At 43.2% G+C, this 16,883-nt stretch overlaps 1 protein-coding gene across 2 annotated transcripts in view; it reads left to right on the forward strand.

Annotated features, from left to right (window-relative positions):
- Positions 1-610: 610 nt before the first annotated feature.
- Positions 611-16,883, forward strand: part of MINPP1 (multiple inositol-polyphosphate phosphatase 1) — a 50,708-nt gene continuing 34,435 nt past the window's right edge. The window contains exons 1-3 of one of the 2 annotated variants that reach the window (XM_040454232.1): positions 628-1,485; positions 4,957-5,154; positions 10,135-10,232. In XM_040454232.1, the coding sequence (XP_040310166.1) occupies positions 849-1,485; positions 4,957-5,154; positions 10,135-10,232 (933 nt within the window). In that variant the 5' untranslated portion in view covers positions 628-848. Of the gene's footprint in view, positions 1,486-4,956; positions 5,155-10,134; positions 10,233-16,883 lie in introns of both variants that reach the window. The other variant, XM_040454233.1, reaches the window with a different exon arrangement.

The following is a 16,883-nucleotide window of genomic DNA, read 5'->3' on the forward strand; positions in this document are numbered from 1 at the left end:
TTCTGAGCAAGAACGTATGAACAAACCCAGCCGCTGACTGGAGTATGTAATTACATGGGCGCAGTTTGCTCCATATAGCAGGTTAGCTCACACTTAGTAACGCAGTCAACCTGCTGGGCTGTGACTCAGTGCGCCCAGGAGATGACGATCGCTGTGTCTCTGCTCTGTAAGCCTCTGGTATCAACGAGCACAATCCCGGGGTGCTGTCTGGCTGAGGTCAGCTCCTCTGGCCCAGGTCCCAATACCACCAAAGGCTCGGGAATTAGACTTCCTGTAGGACAGAGCCCCTTTCGGGTCCCCCTAGCGCCTCGCCGTGTGCTATTTTCAGACTGCAACCGGAGAAGAGCCTGGGACTCCGGGAGGCACGCCGGGGCGGGGCCCGGGGAGCTACATTTTTGAACAACCGCCTCAGGTGCCCTGGCCGTGGGTGGTTCAAACACGACGTTTTCAGACACGCAGATGAACGGGGCGGGGCGGGGGCACGAGTCAGCCTAGGGAGACTCGGGCTCAGTCCCGACGCATTCCCGCCGTAGAAATTCAAAGAGCGGGGGAGCCCTCGAGTCAGCCTGGGAGGCGCCTGCTACGCGGAAGCTCGCCCACGCCGGAGGCCAAGCCGACGCCGGCTGCCCCTCAGCCACAGGTCTCCGAAGCTCCGCGAGCGGCCGTCCCGGCGCCACCGGAGCCACAGGCGTCCCGAGCCCCTCGGCGCTCCCCGCCAGCGCGCCCGCGCCGCGCGGCGAATCCTGGGGGCGCAGGCCGGAAGCGCCGTCCGGACCCGCCCCTTGCCCGCCGGAGCCGGAAGTTGCGACCCCGGCCCGCACGTCGCCCCTCGCGGGCCGCGCCGCACCATGCTCCGTGGCCCCCCGCGCCTCCTCAAGGTCCCCGTGGCACCCGTCGCGGCCCTGGCTGTGGCGCTGCTCTCGTCGCTCTCGCGCTGCTCCCTCCTGGAGCCGGACGACCCCGCGGCCTCCGCGCTCAGCCCCTACTTCGGCACCAAGACCCGCTACGAGGATGCCAACCCCGGGCTGCTGCCGGACCCCGAGGCGCCGCGGAGGGACCCCGAGCTGCTGGAGGACGCCTGCACGCCGGTGCAGCTGGTCGCCCTCATCCGCCACGGCACCCGCTACCCCACGGCCAAGCAGATCCGCAAACTGCGGCAGCTGCACGGCCTGCTGCAGGCCCGCCCGTCCGGCGACGGCCGCGCTGGCCCCGCCGGCGGCCGCGACCTGGGCGCCGCGCTGGCCGACTGGCCGCTGTGGTACGCTGACTGGATGGACGGGCAGCTGGTGGAGAAGGGACGGCAGGACATGCGACAGCTGGCGCTGCGCCTGGCCTCTCTCTTCCCGGCCCTGTTCAGCCTCGAGAACTACGGCCGCCTGCAGCTGGTCACCAGCTCCAAACACCGCTGCGTGGACAGCGGCGCCGCCTTCCTGCAGGGGCTGTGGGAGCACTACCACCCCGGCTTGCCGCCGCCCGACGTCGCAGGTGACAGCCCGGGCCCGGGGCGGGGCCCCCTGTCTGGGTTCCTCCGCGCTCCGTGTCTTCCCCAGCCGCCGGCTCACCTCACCTCCCCCAGTCTCCGGAGCCCCGGCTCCTCTCCGGGCTCCCCTCACCTCCCTCTGTGCCCCGGAGCCTCCGCCCCTCCTCGGACTCCGCTCACCTCGCCCGCCCCCCCCACCCAGCACCCCTTCAAGACTTAGCGACCTCCGGCTTCCAGCACACATTCATTTGTCCTTTGATCAGGTGTCGGCGGGACACAGCCGTAGGTGTTGGGGCGTTCGACCAGAAAGGAGACGGGGGGGGGCACTCTTTGATCCACCATTCCCTAATAGAAGTGCGCACCCTCTGAGCACCCACCTTCGCCTTTCCTCCCTCCCTGGCAGCTAGTTCCATAGTTGTGTAGTCGCGCGCACTTGGTAAATACAACCTAGGACTTTTCTTCCTCGGGCTTTGCTTCTGATACTATTGGGTTGTTTTGTTTAGTTTTCCTTTTTACGTGCTGGTTCTTGACCCACATCCTGCTATAAGGAAGCTACTCTCAAACTTTCTTTACTGCTGTGCTTTTGATGAGGTTTTGGGCGATGGTGGGGTCGTCCAGAGCCTACGGCCAAGAAAATTCTTGAAGACGTCTTTGGTGCAAAAAGATGATTTTATTAAAGCAGGGGACAGGACCCGTGGTCAGGAAGAGCTGCATTGGGGTTGTGAAGAATGGCTGGTTTTATACTCCGGAGATGGGGAGATAAAGTCAAAAGGGAGGCCTCCAGAGGGACTTGGATGCTACAGAGGACTCCAGTCTAGCTAAGGTTGTTTCCTTTTAGCAAGGCATTAGCAGTAGGGGGTTCTGGAGTAATGTTCTACTCTGTATTTGTCTCCAGTATTTGCCTATGGGCTGCAGGTTTATAAAGAAATTTGATGTTACCTACCATTTCCTTCTGCCTTTGTTCCCCACATCACTACGGAGGGGGGTGTTGGGGCTCCAGGAAACTGAGTCTACAGGTTTCTGGAGATTATGCTGTCGATAAGATTTTTTCTTGTATTTACTAAGATATTTGTAAACTGATGGAGACTCCTGTCCCGTATGACTGTGATCTCTATCAGTTAGCCATTTGTTTCCTTTCCTGTCCTTTGTCCTTGGTCACCAGGAGAGCCTGAGGACTATCACACAGATCCCACCTGCAGGGGGCAGAATGGGGGGGGGTGTGCTAGCTTGCATTTTGTCCTCAGCCCGCCCCAGGCTCCCTCATCACTTTTTTCTCTGTTTTGTTCTTGTATGTACTGTAGAGTACCATCCCTTAGCTGTGATTCACGGTCGCGCTCAGTTCTCTCCTAATTTATTCCATCACTTACTCTTTTGCAAAATAAGAGAGACCGTCTATTCCGCAGGTGAAGAAGCCGGGCCCCAGAATATGCCTTGTTGATTGTCCTTGGTGAGTTTGAGGACTAGAGTCGGGCCAGGAATCAGTGTCTTCTTTTTCTCCCTCCAACCGGTGCCTTTTTTCCCCCCTTAGAAAATTTTTAATAGTCACAGATACTAATCACATACTCTTAAGGCCAGCTACGGTATAGGCTATGTGCCAGGCATGCCTAACATTTATTTCACTAAATCCTTACAAAAGCTCTCTGAGGTTGGCAGTATTTTCTCCCCACATAACAGAAGAGGAAATTGAGACACAGAAACACTAAATAATTAGCCTACTTTCATATGGCTAGGCATGGGCCCCGGGAGATGTGATTCAGCACGTGGGCTCCTAACCATTATGCCCTGCATTCTGCCTTCCATTTGTCCCATGACTTAAGAATGAAGATGAAAAATACAACGTGCTTGTGCCAAAGAGATGGGCACGTGTTCATGTTTTCTTGGCCACTTTTAAGGTCAGAGATGAGGTGAGACATTGTTTAGCTTTAAACCCCAGTGAAAAGTAAATTAGCAGTAGACTGGTTTGCCGTTTCTCCAGTAGCATTCTCTCAACGAAGCTCAACCATTTCCAGGAGGTCATTCCTGCGTCCTGTTACTGCTGTGCGGGTAACCGTCGGCTGACTTGTGTTTAGTCACTTGTTGAATTGTGCTTTTTAATGATTAACATGAGTGAAGATGCCCCACAAATCTGTGAGCTGAACATTAAAAGCAGAACATACTTCAGTATAGCACAATATATACAGTATATACCAAAAAGGGGGCTCCTGGACCTCCTGAGATGAGTTCTTAGCTTTGTCTAGCTACATCATTATAATCCATAGACCGTTGTTTTGCCTGTTGTGTACATCCAGGCTTTTGAGAGAAGCCACTGAGTTAGGTTTTGTATTCTTACAGAAACGGACAATAGCTTTTTTTGTTTGTTTTCTGTTTAAAGAGCAGCCGTAATGAGGTAATAGCAAGGATGAAATATCGAGGTCCACTTGGGAAACCATATTTTGAGTCCACAGAGAAAGATGACAAAGGTCCCTTACTTCCAAGTCAAGATGTTTTTGGAACTGTAATCCAATTGGCAGTTAAAGTGGGCAAAATTATCCATTTCAGGATCTTCTGAAAATGGATAGACACACATCCATCCATATATTTTTTTCACACCCACATCCAAAGCAAAATAATAACTTCATTCATTTTCTCATTTTGTAGACAGAAGTAGTATTTTTGGTGTTCTTTTCATGGTAAATTGTTGGAGAAATGAGGACTGAAATGGATGTGTTTTGAATATGACCGAAAAAACTTAAAGGGTACCCGGTAGTTAACGCATGATTGCAGATGCTTTTACAATACATATTCACTGCCAAATCAGCGAAATATGTAATTCCCAAGACCTAAATAGAAGGTCTTTGGGAACTTTCATTATAAAATAAGCCAAAATTAGAAGCACCGTGAAATGGAAGACCTGAAACTCAGTTCCTGTATTTTGTGCTGTTGTCAGTAGTTTTTGTCCAAAGCGGAATGTTTTGGAAAGTGACAGCATTGGGCACGTTAATCGAGAAAATAAAACACCCTATTTAGATTTTGGCTTAGGGTAGAAAAACAGATTCGATTGGTTGAATTCGTCTCTCACTTTGTAATTAAGAATTTTGCTAATTTTCAATTTGCTTTCCCAAGTTTTCTGTGCCTGGCAGAAGTAATACTTAATAGAACACATTTTTGCACTTTTGATGATTTTCATCTCTATTTTTGTTTTCTTTAAGAAAATACTTATTTCAGCTACCTTTTTTCACTGTGTAGTACTGCATGCGGTAACATTTTATTTTGTATTTGATCCTCTGTTTCTTTAGTCTTCTCTACCACAGACTCATGAATTACGGTCATTCCACAGTTTGGCCCTTCCTTGGTCAGTGTGCACTTATTTCAGACACGCCAATAAATAAGCAGGTTTTTGGTGTTCTTTTTCACACTTGAAACGAAATTTTCAATAATTTGAGATCGTCATTTAGGTAAGGGTATATATAATAAATAAATAATTTTTTTTCTCTCAGATATGGAGTGTGGACCTCCAAGAATTAATGATAAACTAATGAGATTCTTCGATCACTGTGAGAAGTTTTTAACTGAAGTGGAAAAGAATGCCACGGCACTTTATCATGTAGAAGCCTTCAAAACGGGACCAGAAATGCAGAACATTTTAAAAAAGGTCGCAGCTACTTTGCAAGTGCCAGTCAACAATTTAAATGCAGGTAACGTGCCCCTTATCTTTCATTTGAACTCTGAAATAATTTAAATGTTTCTTGAAGTCTGAAAATGAAAAAATATGGAAGCATAAAGTTATTCCTCTTAAAGGCCCACAATTGATTTTACACTAAGAGGATAATGTGTTCTAGGTCAAGAAAATTGTGTGTCCCGTGCTTACTGTTTTTAGAGTCATATTCTTCCTTGAACTGTATGTAAATTAATATACAAGAGTCTTGCAATATCCTGGAACTTTTTTATTGAGGGCAGAGGTATATAAAGCTTTAACTGTAAGCATACTTTATAAAACAAGAAGTGTATTTTTGAATTATCTCCCCAAGTGAAATATTATATTAATTTTTCAGCTTTTGAAGCCGTTGAGAAGTATGTCCAGGTTAATGTTTCAAGAGGGTATTAGAAAGTGAAAAGCAAAGTGCTGTGGGTATTTTGTTTGAGGCTTTTAAGCCTAGAGATGCTGAAAAAAATGAACAGTTGTGTTTCTCAGTAGGTATTGCAGTGGATGGGCTGACTGGCAATTTTGTTATGCAACCTGGGACTCTTGAAAGAAACTATTAATACTTATGCTGGGAACACAGGTGGAAAGCCAGGGCATGTGGTCACCTACCTATAGGAACTTAAGAAAAAGTAATAAGATTTTCCCCTGATTTCTAAGAATTTATAAATCACACTACAGAAGTTGACAAATGTGCATCCAAAGATTGTGAATTTTGTATGTTGTAAATAAGTTTCCAAAAGACTAGAAGTAGCAGATGAGGGAGAAAAAGATTAGAATCATGGAGCCTGAATGCTTTGTAAGCATCAAAATAGCAAAGATGCGAGACTAGCGTTTAAAATTGATTTTTTTCTCTTTCCTTAAAGGTGCTAAACATTGAGATCACCTATAGAGCTTTAAAAATTATTTATTTTAGGGGCACCTGGCTGGCTCAGTCAGTAGGGCATGTGACTGTGGATCACAGGGTGGTAAGGTCAGACCCCACGTTGAATGTGGAGATTGCTTGAAAATAAAATTTTGTTTATATATATATATATAAACATATATATATATATTTATATATACATAAAATCTTTAACAAAATCAATTATTTAATGGGAAGCCATTTAAACGTATAGTCATAAAGGCTAATCTAATGAACGTCAGTATACCCACAACTCAGTTTTATCAAATTTTAACATGCCGCAGTGAGTCGCTTTAAATCCTTTGAGGTCCTTTGGTCCCTCTCAGGATTTCATTCCTCTTCTTTTTTTCTCAGTGGTAACCATTGTCACGAACTGAGCGTTTAAATCATCCCATGCCAGTTATTATATTTAGGTTCCTGTACATAAATGGGATATCGTTTTGCAGGTTTTAAAACTTTCGTGAATGGTATCAAACTATGATAGCAGTCTGAAATTCAATTTTAATTCACCTTTTTATTTTTCATTTAATGTGTGTGATTTTAGTCTTACATTTTAAACTTCTGTACGGAATTCCATTATATAACTATAGTAATGTCTAGCCATTATTCTGTTAGTGGGTGGTAAGACTGAAGATTTTTTAAAAAACGATATTTAGGGGCGCCTGGGTGGCTCAGTCGGTTAAGCAGCCGACCTCGGCTCAGGTCACGAGCTCACAGTTTGTGAGTTCGAGCCCCACGTCAGGCTCTGTGCTGACAGCTCAGAGCCTGGAGCCTGCTTCGGATTCTGGGTCTCCCTCTCTCTCTCTGCTCTTCCCCCGCTCATGCTCTGTCTCTCTCTCCTTCAAAAATAAATAAACATTAAAAAAAAAATGTGTAAAAACAATGGTCTCTGACTGGAAACAGATGTTGTGTTTTACTGATGGAGTAGCTGAGAGCAACTTCTCTCTGGAGGCTCTAAGCGTGGTTGTTGAAATCATGGGTTCTGGAGTTGGACTGTTTCCATTTGAATCTTGACCCTGTTATACTATCGACTAACTCTCTGGTCTTTGGCAGGTTCCTTAATATCTCTAGGCCATAGTTTTTCCTCTGTAAAATGGGTATAGGAATTGTACCTTTCTTTTAGGATTATCGCAAGGATTCTTTAATTCACATAAAGCGTTAGCACACTGCCTGGCAGAGTAACTTCTCAAAAATATTGTAGCTATTTAAATACTTTTTCTTTCTTTTTTTTTTTTTTAAACGTAGAGGGATGATGATGTATATAATCATTTTTACCTAGTAGAATATCTGTCTTATGCAGATCTGTCTTGTTCTGAATTTTATGTTATTTCACAGGCTATATAATTGAATTTCTAGGTCAGTGATAATTAAAAACTTATTTAACCCTTCAGATTTTACTGGTGGAGGGAGCTGGAGCTAATGCAGTGCAAATTCTTTTTATAGGAAATCACTTTCCTACTGAGGTTTTTCGTAGTTTGTCACTCTTTTGAATGATGCTACAGTGAACATTCTTACAGTCTGGGTTTCGCCCTGGAGAATTTATCTGTAAGATAAATACTGTAGGTTGGAGTTGTTGGGTTAAGGACAGTGCATATTTTACCTCTTGACGTATATTTCCAAATTGTTCTGTGAACCTGTAGAAAAATTTATATCAATATATATATGAGATGCTCACTTTTCCTATTTTATCCAACAGTGGTTACTATTAGTCATTTTTTAAATTTTTTATTTGAGAGAGGGAGTAGGGGAGTGGAGGCAGAGAGAGAGGGAGAGAATATATCCCAGGTAGGCTCCACGCTGTCAGTGCAAAGCCAGATGTGGGGCTCGAAATCAGGAACCACGAGATTATGACCTGGGCCAAAACCGAAGAGTCAGACACAACCAACTGAGCCACCTAGGCGCCCCTTTAGTCATTTTGATTTTTGCCAATTTGATTAATGAAAAATGGTATGTAGCTTTAATTTGCATGTCTTTGGTTACTTGTGAGGATGAGCCTCTCTTCATATGTGTGTTGGCTGTTTGCATTCCTTCTGGGAATTGCCTCTTCATTACCTTGTCCATTTTCTATTGGATTTTTGTTTTTCTTATTGGTCATAGGTACCCTTTATGTGTTATGGATATGTCAATTATATGTCCTTTAATTTTGCTTTACAAAGGATAAGTCTTTTCCGTATCGTATGTTGCTAACATTTTCTCTTAATTTGTTGCACACTTTTTAACTGTGTTTATGGTGCCTTTGATTATACACTTTGCATCTTTTACATAGCCATGTATGTCTTTTTGTTATGGCTGTTCAGTGTTGTATTTTGCCTAGGAATCCTCCCTTAACCCAAGATTATTATATTTTCCTATGTTTTCCTTTATTTTATTTTAGTTTTTTAATGTTTTATTTTTTTAATTTTTATTTCTTTTTGAGAGAGAAAGAGAGAGAGTGAGCGTGTGTGAGCACAAGCCAGGGAGGGGCAGAGAGAGAAAGAGACAGAGAGAGAGACAGAACCCCAAGCAGGTTCCACGCTGTCAGCGTAGAGCCCGATGTGGGGCTCAATCCCACGAACAATGAGATTGTGGCCTGACCCGAAATCAAGAGTCGGACACTTAACCTGATTGAGCCAGCCAGGCGGCCCTAGCTTTTTAACATTTAAATCTCTGATCCATCTGAAATATTTTTGTGGTTCCACAAGACTGACCAAGAGATCAGCGTGGTCATAGTAGATGGGTCAAAGCTGTAACTCCTGAGAGACTTCCTCACATTTCTGTTTTGCAGGTGGGGAGATTGAGACCTGAGAGGTTAGAGTCACGTGCTCAGGATGATTAGTGGCAGAGTTAGGTTCCGTAGCCTGTCATCATCATAAGTGTTTTTTGGTGAGATTTTTCTGTCGACTCCCTTCTAGTGGAAGACTAGATCATTAGGATTGACTTTCACAGTTTCAGAACTGGAACTTTGGGTGTGAATGAGTCCGGCTCTTTCATCAAAGGTCCTTGGCATTTAGGAGTCACTATGGTATGTTAGGTATTAGGACTATAAACCCTTTTGTTTACATAAGAAAGGTTTTAAGTGAGTTCTACGTGTATTCTCAAATATTCTTTTTGTACTATGTGCTGCTTTAGTGAAGTTCTTTAAAATCAAAACTGGTTTCTTGGGAATGTGGAAAGACTCTGAAATTAAAGAATAAAAGTAAAGCGTAGGAGGCAGCCTCGCAGCGGACTTTCTTTCTCTCTGACACCGAGTGTCACCCATTTTGCCGTGACCGGAGAGCACTGCTCTCATCTGGTACTGGCATAGCCACCTTTCATGGCCCGGGGACTTGTTGCCTTCTTCCTTCTTGTCAAATTCCAGGTGCATCTAAATGTAATCGGCTAGTTAGTAGCGTGAAAATCCAGGTACCTTGCTCGGAAATCTGCCTGACTGAGCAGCCAAGTTTGAAAAACGGATGCTGTTAGTCTCCCCTCTCTCCAGTGTGTGAGTTCCCTGCTTGTTTCTCTCCTTCTTGACCTTTGTCTCACCTTCCTCCTGACCTGATCCACTTTGCCCATTCTTTCCTCACCTCCTTCTGCATTCTTTTCTCCCTTTTTATATCCTCTCTCTACTCCTTCGTAACAGTTACAGTGTGAATTGTGTATTGGAGAGAACTGTTCAGAACTTATTGCTGATTTTCAAGATGAGGACTGAAAGCTTATAACTTTATGTCCCCTCCTCCAGCCCTCTAAAACGAACAAAAGCAAGTTCTGTTTAACAAGTTCTTGGATTAAACTTCTTGTTGGGTTCGTTAAGCAAATATGCTCTTAACAAACACCTGAAAAAGTTACTATTTTGTAGAGAGAAAGCATCTTATTTTCATTGGACTGAAATTTGTACCTCCTCGTGGTTTCTTCCTGACGGTTCCTTATGTTAGGGATAGTACACAGTGAGTCGTCTGTGATGGCCAGGAGGAAGCTGAGTCGTGTTTTCTCCATGCTAGACGTGCCCAGGTCCCCTGACTGGCTGCACGTGACATTCTGTAAACATTCAGCCTTTGGAAGATTACAGAAAACAGTAACTCACAAATTTTACCTTTCTTTTTCCCCCTCCAGATTTAATTCAGGTAGCTTTTTTTACCTGTTCATTTGACCTGGCAATTAAAGGTGTTAAATCTCCTTGGTGTGATGTTTTTGACATAGATGATGCAAAGGTAAGTATTACTTTTGTAGTTTATTTGCTTTTTTTGCATGATTTTTATCGTTGTTGTTGTTACTTGAAGCAGCTTTTCAAAAAATAAGCAGAGTAGGGAACATGAACTGCCTTTGATTACTTGTAATGTTCCTTGCATAAAGAGATGAATTGTTCAGATACGGCCCACACACTTATAAATAGTTCAGGTTCAGAAAACTTTGGAAAACATTCTTCCATGGTGATGTGATTTCTGGGTCCACCTGGTTAAAAATCTATTTTGCCTGTCATCAGATTTTACTGCTGGAAAGGACTACAGAGCTGTTAAAATCCAAGTTTTCTTTTATAACAGTTTTTGTGACAAATTGAGTTCCATGGCAGTAATTCCTCTATGGTTTCTGTCTGTCTGCTTCCTATTTCCTTCTTTTTCTCCTCATTCATGTTGCCTTTCTGTGGACTTTCAGACTCTAGAAAGAGAAGGGCAGACAGGCCTCTGGTGAATTCTGGTCAGTTCTGGGATGTTGGGAGCCAGAGAGGTGGGTAGGAGAGTTCATTGTTTTCACAGCACTGAGAATAGCACCAGCCGGTAGAGTGCTGGTGTCTGTGTGGATCATTCAGGAACGTGGACGTCTGAACTTTCATCGTCTCCTGCATACACACAAAGCGTTCAGTACTCCACGCAGAAATCCATTATTAACCTCAAATTTTGAAAAGAAGGGTACTACTTGCCAGATAGAAGCAGGCTCTTAAGCTGAGAGCTAATGTACATTTGAGGGTAAACAAATGCTTTGTTCTGTTACTCAAAGACCAAAGCGACCAGCAGCCAGATGAAGGGTGATGTGATGTGTTCGTGTGCTCACGCGGGAAAGAGCAGGTGAGTGGGAAACAGAGGAGAGGGCCCTGGGTGGGTGGCTGTTCTAGGACACAGCACCAGGGGTAATGGGTGCGTTCCATTTCCTCCCTGTCTGCTCCTCTCCTGTAACTGTTCAAAAAGTCATCACTTAGAAACTTCTTGACCACTGGGGTGCTTGGGTGGCTCAGTCGGTTAAGCATCCGGCTCTTGGTTTTGGCTCAGGTCATGGTCTTGCGTTTCGTGAGTTTGAGCCCGTGTCAGATTCTGTGCTGACGGTGCAGAGCCTGCTTGGGATTCATTCATTCATTCATTCTCTCTCTCCCCGCCCCCCCACCTCTCTCTCCCTCCCCCTCCTCCTCCCCCTTCCCCACTTGCTCTCTCTGTCTCTCTGGAAATGGATAAACTTAAAAACAAGAAATTTTAAAAGAAATTTCTTGACCATAAAAGTAATTAATTATGCCCAGTATAGATATAAACTGAAACTTCTGGTCCCCATTCACCTGTGTCAAGATACCTCCTTTTTCTCCCTACCCAGACTGCTCTAGGGCAAAAAGTCGATAAAGCAGTAATTTTCAGTGCCGTACAAATGATTGATGAGTGTTGTCAAAGGGAAATTTACCTTTTAGCAGAACAACTACAGCTACTAGTTACTACAGCTAGTGGACTATTACTATTAGGCAGGTGCCCACATGCCTCTGCTGGCCATCCTTCTCCCATTAGGAGGTGCTGTGTCCCCCTGCTCCCTTCCCAGGCCTGGCGGCTTCCGGTTGAAGTGCAGGCTCCCACCGCCCCCAACCCCCGCCCCCCCCACCCCCCTCCCCCCAGTGGTGCCGATGTGTCTCAGAGCCTAACCGGCCTGGCCTCCACTGACTCATCTTCTCTCCACCTGCTTACCTCCTTCCCTGTCCCTTCCCGAGTCCCTCTCCTCTTAAATATTTGCTCTTGCTTTTTGTGCCTCCGTCTCTTCTGGGAGATGTAGTGTCACATGCTCCAGAAACCCTGGAGGTCATGATCTGGGTAAAGTTACACTTCCTCTTCCTATGCCTTGATTTCCCTATCTGTTAAAGGATGCAACTGTTGGATTACTCAGGAACAGCCCTGTAATTCTAAGATTCTGTACTACTTGGCTTTTCCTGTTTTGTTTTGTTTTTTTAGGGTTATCCTTATATCTGTTTATTGCTTGTGAAGAGTTTTTTTTTTTTCTGCAACTTTGATAAATTTGAAGCTGACAGAAGTTGTGAGGATAATACAATAAACATTCACATTCTTCACCTATATTCACTGGTTGTTAACCTTTTCTTTTTTTTGCCACATTTCCTTTTCTCCATATATGGGAGTTTCCTGTTGCTGCCATAATGAATTACTGCAGACTTAATGGTTTTAAAACAATACACATTTATTATCCTACAGTTCTAGAAGTCAGAAGTTCAAAATGAATCTTAACAGGCCTAAAATCAGGATATCAGCACCGTGTTCTTTCTGGAGGCTCAAGAGGACGATCTGTCCCTTGCCTTTTCCAGTCTCTAGAGGCTACCTACATTTCCCCCCATCACTCTGACCTCTGCTTCTGTGGCTAATCTTCTGCTCTGACTGTCCTCGCTAAATATTTATCCTAAGGATGTTTGCGATGACATTGGCCAACCTAAATAGCCCAGGGTAGCTTTCTCATTTTAACATCCTTACCCGAATCACACTTGCAAATTCCTTCTCATCATGCAAGATAACATATTGATAGAGTCTAGGGACTAGGATGGAAACATCTTTGGGCAGCCATTTATTCTGTCTACCACATATAATCTTGGCAGACATCAAAGCACTTCACCCTTAAATACTTGGGTATGCATCTAAGAAACAAGAACATGGCTGTAATAGTTATATATGTGTGTGTGTGTGTGTATATATATATGTGTGATAGTGATACATAAAAGAGAAAGTTGATTTAATGGCAGTTTTCAAAAAAATAGATGACATATGAAATAGGTATTTTTCTGTGGGATAGCTTTTTGCAACTTTGTATATATTTTATACTGTAATGAGCATATCTTGATTTTCTGTCTCTTCTGGAGTCAGTTTTGGTATTTAATATTTTCTTATAAAAATCATTCAGGTTTTCAGATTTATTTGCAGAGGTTGGCAAACCTTTCTTGCAATTAAAAAAAATTTTTTTAATGTTTATTTTTGAGAGAGGACAGTGCAAGCGGGAGAGGGGCAGAGAGAGGGAGAGACACAGAATCTGAAGCAGCCTCTAGGCTCTGAGCAGTCAGCACAGCCCAACGTGGGTCTTGAACCCACAAACCACGAGATCATGACCTGAGCTGAAGTTGGACGCTTAACCGACTGAGCTACCCAGGTGCCCCTCTTGCAGTTTTTTAAACAAAATGTTTCCCCTCTGTATCTGAGATTGTTTCCCCACTATTATTACTTGTGTGCTTGGATTTTCATCATTACACTAATTTAGTATTTACTGATGTCATTTTTTTCACAAGTAACAGTTTATGTAATGAAATCACCCACCTTTTTTTGTCTATCTAGTTTTTAGTTAACATGTTTTTAAGTTTCACCTATGATGCTGCATGTAGCTATAGTTCACTTATTTTCATTGTTGTATTGTATTCCACTATATGAATTACCACAGGTTTTTTTTATCCATTATTTTGTTGGTAGACATTTGGGTTGTTCTCAGTTTGGGGCTATTACGAACATTCTTCTGTATGTGAATTGGGGCATACACAACACACGTTTGTGAAGTTCTGTCTGTGTGTGTGGTAGAATTGCTGGATTACAGGGTGTAGAGAACTTGAAATTTACTAGATAGTGATGCCAAACTATTTTTGATGTTGTTCTAGCTTGTTTCTGTGATTATGCTTCTTTTCATATCTTTTTTTTTGCTTTTGACTTTTTTATTTTCTTAAGCCTTTGGAATTCATGATACTTTATTTACTCACAGTTTTCATCTGGCTGTTTCATCTGTAACAGGGTTTTGTTAAACATTTATTTATTTTGGGGACACAGAGCATGAACAGGGGAGGGGCAGAGAGAGGCAGAGACACAGAAACCGAAGCAGGCTCCAGGCTCTGAGCTATCAGCACAGAGCCCCAAGCAGGGCCATGACCCACGGACCGACCGGACCGGGAGATCATGACCCGAGGTGAAGTCGAATGCTCAACAGACTGAACCACCCAGGAGCCCCTTGTCATATAACTTTAAAGAGTTTTGAATTTTGTTTTAGTTTACAGTTTAGTTACTTGTGGATCAGCTTGATCCTTTTGACGTTTATTTCTGAGTTTCATGCCCTAGATCTGAACTTAACAAAACTCAAAACCAAATCTTGTAAACATGCTTCTGCTGTTAAAGTGTGACGTTTCTGGGGTCTGCGTTGAAGCTGTGGATGTCTGAGTGTGCCCTGAAAGTCTCTTACTTAGGCTGCTTGGAACCTGATGATCTCCCATTTTTGTGATAGCTCTGGAATTCAGCTTGTAACGCCCACAACATTCAGTGACAGACTCAAGGGGACCCCCAGATTTCTGGAGCTCTCTTCTGGGCAGCTTCCTCCTTTCTGATACTCCACCCTGCTACTTCCAGCCCCTTAAGAGTCTGTTCTCCCTCCTCTGCTCAGCAGGATTCTGCCTGACATTCCTTTCCCTGTGCCTCCGGGCACAAACCTGGGACAATTGTAGGGTTTGCTGGGTTGGTTTCTCTTCTCTCAGCGATCACAGTTCAGTGCTGATTACTCAGTGACTGAAAATATTTATTTTACATATTTTGTTTTTTGGTCCGGAGACATGCTTGGTATCAGGTAGTCCATCCTGGCATATGGCATTTCTTTCCGTATGCTGTTGAATTTTATTTGGTGATGTTTTATTTCAGATTCATTAAAGCCTGTTTGTAGTGAGGCTGGTTTATGGCAGTGGCTCTCCTTTGTGGGTGGTACTACTGGCCTGGGCCCATTCTTTTCCTTTGATGGGTTTAGAACGTGAGGGGGAATTTGTGTCCGTAGCTGTGACTAGGAGACACAGTGGAGGGCACAGGAATTGCAGTGCAGGGTCCGGATTTTCTTTCCTCGCCCCTTTCCTTAGGGCTTTATTTGTTCAGGTTTGGGTACAGGCTTCTAGTAGCTTCCTAAAATGAGTTCAGAAGCTTTCCATCTTTCCCTGTACCTTGGAATAATTTAAATATTAGGAACTAACCCTTCTTGAAGGTTTCGTAGAGCTCCTATTTAAAACCATATATACCTGGGGGCACCAGGGTGGCCCAGTCGGTTGGTTAAGCATCCGACTTTGGATTTCACCTCAGGTCAGGATCTCGTAGTTCGTGAGTTCAGGCCCTGTATCCCGCTCTGCGCTGACCGTGCAGAGCCTGCTTGGGATTCTCTCTCTCTCTTTCAAGATAAATAAGTAAACTTAACAAAAATTATTAAAAAAAAAAAAAAAAGAAAAGAAAACAAATATACCTGGTATGTTTTAGGTAGACCTTTGTCTCTATTTTGTATGATCAGATTTTTCTGAGTCAGTTTGGGTAATTTGTATTTTCCTAGAAAAACCACTTATTTCATTTACATTTTCAAATCTTTTTGAGATAAAGTTTCAATAGTGTGCATGTATGATTTTTTTAAAAATCTTTAGTCATATCTCCTTTTTTATTTCTGACAGTTTTTGTTTTATTTTCTTGAATGGATTTGACAGAACTTTAATTCTTTTAATGTTAATTCCTTCCTTTTAAAAAAATGTTTACTTTGTCCCTTTTGCTAACTTCTTGATTTAATTGCCTTTTTAATATCTCTTTAGTTTTGTTTTTGGATTATGGCAATGACTTACCCTGGCTCTTGCTCTTAAAGTTACAATAAAACTACTACTAGTTTTCTCTGGGGGCTTTTTCAGAGAAGAATAACTTATAATTACTACAGAGGCTTCTCTTGTGTCTCTTTTAATTGCACATTTTAGTTCTCTAGTTTTGGTGTTTATCTGATCAAATGATACGTGAGTGCAGAGTCTAACATTCAGAGAAAGCCTGCCTTAATCACCAATTCTAATCCAGGACCTCTCTCCATAGCGATCAGTCATTGCTGTCAGTTTAATGTGGACCTTTTAACCCTTTTCTGTGCTGCTGTTGATAATCTATGTCATTCTTAGAACTATAAACAGCATAATGTATACATGTAGGTATGTATGTCTTGGTAATACAAGGTATTATACTGTATTTATTATTCTCAACCTGCCCTTCTCATTCAGTACATCCTGGAGATCCTTCCACATCAGTGCACAAAGATCTACAATACAGAAGTTTTAAATAACTGCATAGTGTTCCATAGTATGTGTATACCCTAGTTTAGTCAACCATCTGCCTACTAATGAAATGTCAGTATTTCCAGGAATCTTTTTTCCATTCAATAAGCAGTGCTGGTGTTAAGACATTCTTACACATTCTCTCTTGTGTTCCTCTGTGACTAAAACTTCCTAAGAAATGGAATTAAATGGGTCATAGAGATGTATGCTTTTATGGAGTTTGCCAACTTGCCCTTTAGAACAACTATGCCAGTGTACATTCCTTTTCTATATTCTTGGTCAAATTTCATTACTAATTTTGCCGTACTGACACATGAACCAAAGTAACTTGTCTTCTGTCTGGTTTCTATCTTCATAAAGTTCTTAAAAGTTCCTAATCTGCTGTTGGCATCTTTCTGTGCTATAATAAATAACCTTCTATGTGTATCCTTTTTTCTTTTTTCTGTATATATATTTGCTATCACTTTAATTTTCGCAGAAAGGGGAAGTGAGCATGTCTTTAACCCTCTGTCCTGTGGTGTCCTGGGTGCTGGGCTAT

The sequence above is a fragment of the Herpailurus yagouaroundi genome, unplaced genomic scaffold, assembly GCF_014898765.1.
Source record: "Herpailurus yagouaroundi ecotype Mexico unplaced genomic scaffold, PumYag 211, whole genome shotgun sequence".
NCBI classification, from domain to species: Eukaryota; Metazoa; Chordata; class Mammalia; order Carnivora; family Felidae; genus Herpailurus; species Herpailurus yagouaroundi.